We start from the raw sequence: 9218 nt of genomic DNA on the forward strand, positions 1-9218 counted from the left end.
CCCCTTTTTTTTAAAAAAAAATTGATGAAGTAGGCCGGTTTTTTTTTTTTTTTTTTTTTTTATCGGAAAAATAGAATATTTCGCCTTTGTTTTTATCGATGAAGGAGGGACTGTTTATATCTGGTCTGTAATAGTAAATATTGTATAAAAACTGGTTTAATTTTATAGAATTTTAAAGAAAATGTATTAATTGACAGGACACTGCGTGTCAATAGATGCACAATATACTGTACATAAAGCTCTGATCTTTTTTAATGTGTTTGTAGTAAACATAATAATAATAGTAGTGTCTTTTTAAAACTATTCTTTTCCCATTTCCATGGGGATACCACAATTACAGTAGTATTGATTTTTCATATAAATTAATCGGAGTATTTGTCCACATGGTTTATCGTTGTCAAATTAACATGCGTTACAAATAATTATTTTACCTCTTCATTCAGGTGTGCTGAATATATCTTTGTTTAACGATTTGAATAAAATCTGTATGTGAGTGTGAATGAGCAGCTTTATTTGCACTCTGACCACAGCATGGATAATTTAATATTTCACACGTTATCAACACTGAATATATTGTGTAACCTTTATACATCCTTTAAACCATACTGCCAAGTTGTGTCTGAATAATATCAGAACACTCCTTTTTCCTGCTATATACCATAAGGACTTTTGGTAGTTTTGCTTGTGAAGTTAATCTTCAAATATCAACATTGGGTTGGAACGTTTAATTCTGTTCAGTTGCCTGGTTGCCACTCCTTCTTGTTTGTTGTTTCTCATAAACAAAAAATAAATTCCAATTCCAAGCTATGAATACAGTATGATACACTATGCAAAGATTGTATAATAATATTTACATTTGAATTGATGGGGAAAATGTTTTATAATGAGATACAGATTTTATAATATTTAAAAACTTGGAAAATGGATTGTAACTACATACACTTTCTTCCACCTTTCAGTATATTACACTATACTGTACAAAGTGAATTTAAATATAACTTATGTTTTATTGTTTAATATGTTATGTTATTAAAAGTGTAAAATATACATAGATTTAAATTACAATTTTAATTTGAAGTACCGTAATTGGATGTTATAAATAACATACAGTTATATTTCTTTTAAAATTAACTACTGTATTAAATTAATAATTATTTTTTAAGTATTATAATTTGAATGTATTGTTTTGGTATATCTAGTAACCTGATACTGTGCTCAACAAAAACAAAGTTATGCTTTAAATTAATGTGATTGGACCATCAGATGTGTTGATAAATGGTGTAGATGAGTGTTTGATAATGCAGTCATCATTATCGACAGCACTGATGCAATGCTAATGAGGTTGGTTAGCTTGTTGAGAGGAGGAAAATTGTTAAAGACCCATCATTTTGATGGGGATATACAGTAATTGATAACATTGACTCTAATAATATTATAGAAATAAAATTAGTGATTGTAATTCAAAATCCAATTATTTGTCCTGCATACCATTAGAAGAAGTATATTGCACAATAACACACATTCACTTTTGTAAAATTAATAAAATTTAATACAGAATTCATGGATTAAAGTTGCAGTGATAAAAATAATTTATATTTGATAAATAAGTAGAGAACATGCTTTATAAATTATCTGTTTAGATAAATATTATTATTTGCAATTATCATTTTTGTTGGTGGAGGAATACTGTATCACTTTTACCAGTACAGTAATTCCTCTGTTACTTTTTTCCTTCTTGCCAAATTATTTTTCACATTTAGTCTCGATCTGTAATGTCATGTTCTTGCCTAAATAAATATCAGTGTACTGTGCTGTATTATAACAGTTCTGCTGTACAGTGTCACAAATAGCTTCTACTATAGGTACAAGTTTCACAGCAAGATGTTTTAGACTTCATGTCTTTTCAGGCTATCTGCCAACCAAACGTTTTATGTTGGGAAGAACGTGATCCAATGTGCATAGTCACATTTCTATTCCCAGCAGTGCCAGTATCCTGCCTAATGACTACTCGTTAGTGGTAAAATCTATTAGTTACCTAAATTAGATGAGTATTAATATAATTATGATAATAAGCTGATCCATTAGATGACAAAAAGTGTTTTAAGTGATTACAATAGACTCCTTGTGTGATATACACCATTTCATCAGGGTTATTTTGAAAATTATCTCCTGATGACGGTCAGAGAAATTTCACCAGAACGTGGTTTCGCCTCAAAAACCATATTACTACACATGGTGTACAGAAAGTTTAATGATTTTTTTATTGACTTATTATTATTTTATATTATTTCTACTATTTGTTTTCATGGGCATAGGCTAGAAGCATCCCGCAACCTCCCCCCCACCCAGTGGTGGCAAATTAGTTCCACTAAAGTGGGTTAAAAATACTAAAGATCACTGTTAAGTTTTCATTGGAATAGGGATTTAGTTTTGCATTCTCAGTTTTTCCAATTCTCCTCCCCACCCCCATATCCCTGGTCAAAACCAGTCTATGCCCCCTGGTATGATTGTATAATTGCTACCATTGTTATAATTTTTTTTAAATCTTTTTTATTGTTCAGGTTTTACATGTGAAGCTGGTAAATACCTGGATATTCAAAATACACAGACCTGTAAAGATTGTCCTGCCGGACAGTATTCCTTGGGCGGAGGCCAGCGCTTTGAAGGATGGAGCAAGATTCCTCATGGCTTTGAGTCGGTATCAGAAAAAATTGACAGCGATTGGGCAACAAGTACATCCAACTGCAGCGAGTAAGTCAATTGAAATATTAATAAGATTTGTATTTACAGTAGATTTGGATTTCTTCAGTGTGATACCAAGAATAACCCACTAAATTCTGAAGACTTACTTCCAGTGGGGTCCCTCTGGTGGTGAATTGGGCAGTATACCGGGAGACATCCCCTACTCTTTTCCAAAGAGTGTACTGCATTCTTTAACATGAACACAAGCCATTTTGCACACTTTTCTAATGGTGAAAATGTTCATCTTTTTTTTTTGTTGTAAAGTAAAATATCTTCTTATGGATTTGTTTTCTCAATCTAACAATCATGAAGTATTGATGTACAGTAGTTTAGTTGTAATTTTATTTTATTTTATTTCTATTTTATTCTGTTTCCAGATGAAGATATTATACAAAACAGAGAAACATTTATATAAAATGGCAAAGTTTAAAAACCTACAGACATATACATAATACTAACAGTACCCTGAGGACTGCCAAAATGTCGGAAGAACACTTTAACATGTCTACAATACTAAGCACTTAAATGTTGGCTCAATTTACATTGTCACATTTCATAAAAACTACAGGTTTACATTGTCGCATTTCACAAAAACTACAGGTTTTGCTTGTTAGCCAAATTTCAGAATTGCCTGCTGTGATTCTATGCTCTTTAAAATGAGACACTGCTTCCTTGCTTTCAATCAGTTTCTTCAAATGTGGCAAAGACAAGTCAAACTAGTCACTCTCCGCAAAATCAAATTGTAGTTCTTAATAGTAGCTTTCAAAAATGTTGACATTCCACCATGTTTTGGCCATTATATCTGAAAACACGATTTGCAATGATTGACTAGTTTGGCTTGTCTTTGCCACAAACGTTATTCATGAATCAGAGCTTAGATTATGATTGAACTTTCTGGTGTTGTTTTAGATCGGCATGGATGCCAAGGGGTGGATTTATTTCCTCTCCCGGTGACGACTGCAAAGTTTCCCTGGTGTTCAGTGCCGAATTGAAAAAGAGTGGCTATGTGAAGTTTGTTTATTCCTACGCTGAGGAGGATACCATATTTCATGTCAGAGTAAGTTTGTTAATATTAATCGCTTTCACTTTTGACAACTACAAAATATATCATTGAGAATGACACATAAAAGTATAATAATAATAATACATAACTACAGCATATAACTACAATTTATACAATTCAATTCAATTCTTTTATTCAATCTATGCAATCAATGGCAGCCGATGCTGAATTGCAGCATTGTATTTACAAACTTTCCTACCAAATATAATACAATTTAAAATACTGTGCAAAAAAATAAGACCGTAATAATAATTACAACTAATTACAGCTAAAAGAAAAACATTTACTAACGAATTTCAAAACAATAAAAATATAGTATTTTGTTTAAAGTGTTTTTTTTTATATTTCATTATTTATCACATCGTTTTAATAGAGACTTTGGGCAAATAAAATTTAGTCTCTTTGATGTTGATGATACATGCTTTGAATTGAGATTAAAAATAATGATTTAACTCATTTCTATATATATATATATATTTTTATCTTTATAAGACTTTGTTTTGTATCCATTAGATAGGATAAAAAACACAAACCTATCCATTTATTTATTCATGATTTTTACCAGATGAATCACAAATTTCAGGGATGTGTTTGTACAATGCCTGAAAGGAATTTTCTGATTTATCGCATACAATTAGATACCTGTGTAGGAGAAATTATCTTTTGTTCTGTCTTCAAACAGATAGTATTAAACAAGCTGTGATATGTAAATCTTTAATATTTACGTATTTTTTTCCTTTAGATTTCCAATGATCAGTGTCAAGAAACAGGTCACGGTATTGACCGCTGGCCTGATGCCACTGGCGAAGGAAAATGGAAAGAAGTGACGGTAAATTTGTATTTTGATTCTTGAACCTTATAAAATACTCCATAGCTATACTGAATGTTAATTATCATACACTATACTCTAAATATATCATTAAGCCTACTGAAGTCTAATGAAGTCCACCATCATACTGGTACATATCAACAATACAATTATATAACAATATTTATTCTTAATATAATTTAGGAGGTGCAATCGCACCGTCTGCACCCCCCATCCCCTGCATCAACCCCAGCAGAGTTATGAACTTGCTCCCATATAGGAAATTTATTTGTTTTTTATGGCTTCACACATGTACATGCGACAAATTTTATTTCTCTTTCAAACATCATTTTCAGCTTTAAAATTCAACATAGTGCTTGATTGTTTTATTGAATGATCAATATATATAATAAACAAGTATCTATGGAAGTTGTGTTGGAATAAAATCCACAATCTAGGTATTTAAGAAGGTAAAAATGTCCGATAAAAACAAATTTGTGCAGGGCCTAGAGTGGGATCAGAGTGCTTAGAAGCTGCCAACTGTAGGCCTAGGCCCCCTCAGACTTAGCTGCGTAAGCCTGTTGGCCTAGCCTAGGCCTAGTTTATGCCAGTGTAAGTAGTACCAGTGCAAATATATAGGAATTTGGGTCAACCCCGATTTTACAAATACCCAAATTTACGAACGGCTCTGGGCCCGTGCTGTACGTAAATGAGGGGTTCTACTGTACCTCTTTGTAATGTTTCCCTATTATACTCTACTTCTACTAAATAATGTTACTCATATTCATCATAAATATTCCAAGTCGACCCAAATGTTACACTAAATACTCTAGCACTACCCATTATTGTTAATATGCTTTGTTTTTTGTTTTTTTTTGTTTTTTTTTTATTAGATCGATCTCAGCATGGGAATGAACGTAATTTCATGGAAGGCCATTGGAATGAACTTTGAGGACAATACCAAAACATCACCAATTCGCATTAAGTCTATTGAGATCATGGGCTTAAGTTACACATCTCAGTGTACTAACTGCCCTAGTGGCACCTACTCAGCCCAGGCAGGATCTACTGAGTGAGTACTTTACCTACACTCCCTTGCCTTTCATTCTCATTTTCTAATCAGCTTGGGTAACACTGAAATGTTTAGGACTTTTATCACCATCATCCTCGGCATTGTCTTCAGCACTCTTAATCATCGTCATTATTATTATCACTATTATCATCATCGTCATCAATATCATCATCATATTTATTATTATCATTCATTTTATTTTATTCATTCTGGCAAAAACAATATAAAAACATTACAGATACAAAAAATCAGCAATTCACAAACATACAAAATAAAGGTAAGCCAGGGAGCAACAAAAGCAAAACCACTGTCATCTATAGAGATTCAGCTGTGGAAAGCCTTCTACTAGGTTGATCATGTGACGTATTGCGGGTATCAGTTGTAAACACGCAGTGCAAAAGAAGGAAAATGTGTAGCTTTTTCGGAGTGTTTCTGGTGAAAGCACATTTGGTGTTAAATAATGTTGGTTGGATTGACAGTAACTATGTAAAATTGATTGGAAATTTGACAGTTTGCAGTAATTGTTTGCTAATGCTCCAAAAGATACTGGCCCCAAACATTGAGATTTTTCGAGAAATGCTAGGACCTAGGCCTCTGCATATGTACGGCCTGTTGAGGTATGCACGAGAGTTCATTAACTCCCTATATAGTTTTAATAATTATCAAATTTTTATATGTATGCAATCATTTACATTTTCAGGTGTGAGATGTGCAAGGCAAACAGTTATTCTGGACCGAAGGCAACTGCATGTACCCCATGTCCTGACACCCACTACTCGAATGCTGGGTCTGGTAACTGTACCGTTAGAAAAGCATGCACAGCGAATGATTACTTTGAGAGTAAAACACCTTGTAATAATAATAGCAAGGTAAACCCTTTAGTTATATATTAATTAATTTGAATTTTATATGGTGTTATACAGTAATATACAAATATTGACTGCTCATGAGGGGAATGGTGAAATCTATTGCCCTGTGGAGACCGTAGTCTACTATCTTCCGGAGGGCTGAATCCCTGATGGAAGATAGTAGGCTATGGTCTCCATATAGATATCCCCATTCCTTGAATCCAGAGCAGTCAATATTTGTTTTTATCTCCTCATCATACATAGATTCTACAAGGCCTAAAAAAAAGTAATGAAAAGAGTACCCACAAAGTAGGCCTAGGCTTACTTGTAGGCCAAAGCAGTCAAATGGCCAGTCTCTTTCAGTGTCCTAGAGGTCGCGTTCCCTTTATTAGCCCTGCGTGTCATAAATTACATAGCAACGTTATAAGTGAGGACTAGAGATTACAATCGCGACAGGACAAAAAAGACTTATTTAAGGTGATGGTACTTTCTCCCCGGGAATTTATGAACTATCATTCAACCTACATTATAGTGTGATGTTTGAAGTTATTACCCACTTTTTAACCAATCAGATGCCTAGACTCTGTTTATGCCGTATATAATATTGAAATAGTATACAAGTTCATACTGTCAAATTTTATTATGTGACAAATTTGTGTGATGTGCCCATATTTGCATGGTGATGTCACATTACACCCAAATATGGGCATATCACATTTATTTGACACATAAAATTGGGTAATTTGATTAGTTTGATCTGCCATTTGGAATACCCTATAATAAACAAATCGATTCTAACAGTAACTTGTGCTCTTGTGTCATGCACGCACTGCACCGAAGGTCGTCAGAAAATCGGCTGTCCGATGGAAAAACAATGTAACTGTTTTAATATCTTTGTTAAGTCATGTTTTTTTGCCTTGGAAGGCCGCAGTGTGGTGTCAATTTTAGTCGCAATGTTGTTTTCAAATTTAAAGAAAAGCTGAGAATAGACAGCGCTAAGATACTGGATGTCATGAGACCTGCCAAATAGCAGAGCACCAATGAATGAATGAATGAAAGAATCAGTCTTCCACTGACAATCAGCAAACGGCATCATGTCGTCAAGCGCACAGAGAAAGCGAAGAGGGACATCAGCATGATGCATTGTGTGCTCGACCTTACATCGTACGATGCAGTGTGTGCTCAGCCTTACATAACAATTCCACTGTACATTTTATCAAATATTAACTGTACACCATGAATAACACAAATTTTTTATCAACATTTTAATGATTTTACAATATATTTTGTTAAAATTAAATTTGTAGACAAAAAAGGTTTATAAATGGATTCAACCCAAGATATGTAGAAGTGACATCACAGGAGCAACTCAACTCCCACCAGAGAGTGGAGAACTTGATTGTCCCCCATGTAATCCCGGAATGTCCTTCGTCAACAGCTCCTCATGCCAGTACTGCCCTAAGAACTACTTTTCCAACGGAATCAATCGTAAGTAATCGGTTTAAGAAAAGGAATGTACTTTAATTATCAGTTTTTTTTTCAGTTTGTTGAATATTTTTATATAATTATTTTATTTATTTTACCGTAATGTTTTTGTAGCCTGCCAAAAATGTGAGGGGTCGACAGCACCGGAATATGGTATGTCCTTCACTTCGTGGAACTATCTACCACCAAATATGGATGCTGTGTGTCTGAGCATGTCCGGTAAGATTCAGTACATAATAATTGGTTAATTTTTATCACCAGCATTTACAATTTTGCAGTGTATGAGTGTACTAATTTATGTCAAATTAAGATAGTCAGATAATTTTAGTATTTCATGTTCTTAGAATATCTCTCTATATTGTTGTGTATCAGCGAGTATAATGCATTGCTCCAAGTGTCGAAATACACGCCATCGTTTTGGGATTCAGTATTTACAGTAATTATGTCATGATCAGGCATGTATTTCAGTACTTGAAGTATGTATTATAGTTTCTTATCTGAGATTAATCAGTGAACACTTCAGTTGTTTATTAATTGTTCATTATTGAAGAGAGGTAGTAAGAGAGGTAGGGTTTGCCTCGTGGAAGACATGACTATATCCTGTCTTGCAGTGAAGTGGTTCATACTTTGTTTTAATCTTAGGTACAAATAACTTATTATGGGGTTGGAAGCAATTTTTCATTGTTTTTTTGAGATAGACTGACCGCATGATAATCACCTCTGCCTGGCTTTGTGATTCCGACGACCAGATTTTTTTTTTTCAGCAACTTAATTTCTCTTTATTGTATATTAATTCTATGATTGATGGATTTTATTTAGGTCATGGTTGTGCTACGGATAAAGGTTGGGTTCTCTCCGGCAACCATATTCATAGCGGACAGGGTCATTCTGATGACGTTTATCTTGTTCTTAGTGTGGATACTGACGGTTTCCGTTCAAAAGAGGGTTACTTTAATGGCCACGCCATCGAAGTCGGCACGGTGAAGTTTGAATTCGAATTGCAATGCATTGGAGATTGTCTTTTATTCTTCCTTGTGGAAGATGGAAAATCAAACGTTATTGAATCTTGGGAAGGGCATCAGAATCGAACAACATTTGTGTAAGTAATATCCCTCCAATATCTTGTTAAGCTTCGTTTCAGTACAATCGCTACACGCTCGCGCTGACACCTTTTGGTGGTGCTGATTGATAGGTCTAATC

The 9218-nt window shown here is 33.9% G+C and overlaps 2 protein-coding genes across 2 annotated transcripts in view; both read left to right on the forward strand.

Annotated features, from left to right (window-relative positions):
- Window positions 1-3123, forward strand: part of LOC117105048 (UPF0577 protein KIAA1324-like) — a 17615-nt gene extending 14492 nt beyond the window's left edge. Inside the window, exons 4-5 of the mRNA XM_033246058.1 lie at window positions 2562-2751; window positions 3120-3123. Coding sequence (XP_033101949.1) covers window positions 2562-2751; window positions 3120-3123 — 194 coding nt within the window. The remainder of the gene's footprint in view (window positions 1-2561; window positions 2752-3119) is intronic.
- Window positions 2619-9218, forward strand: part of LOC117105511 (UPF0577 protein KIAA1324-like) — a 20981-nt gene continuing 14381 nt past the window's right edge. The window contains exons 1-8 of the mRNA XM_033246676.1: window positions 2619-2751; window positions 3652-3799; window positions 4548-4634; window positions 5507-5685; window positions 6386-6554; window positions 7841-8021; window positions 8133-8237; window positions 8838-9117. Coding sequence (XP_033102567.1) covers window positions 3662-3799; window positions 4548-4634; window positions 5507-5685; window positions 6386-6554; window positions 7841-8021; window positions 8133-8237; window positions 8838-9117 — 1139 coding nt within the window. The 5' untranslated portion in view covers window positions 2619-2751; window positions 3652-3661. The remainder of the gene's footprint in view (window positions 2752-3651; window positions 3800-4547; window positions 4635-5506; window positions 5686-6385; window positions 6555-7840; window positions 8022-8132; window positions 8238-8837; window positions 9118-9218) is intronic.

Source organism: Anneissia japonica, unplaced genomic scaffold, assembly GCF_011630105.1.
Source record: "Anneissia japonica isolate Jap-2015-1 unplaced genomic scaffold, ASM1163010v1 scaffold640_len1575945_cov177, whole genome shotgun sequence".
NCBI classification, from domain to species: domain Eukaryota; kingdom Metazoa; phylum Echinodermata; class Crinoidea; order Comatulida; family Comatulidae; genus Anneissia; species Anneissia japonica.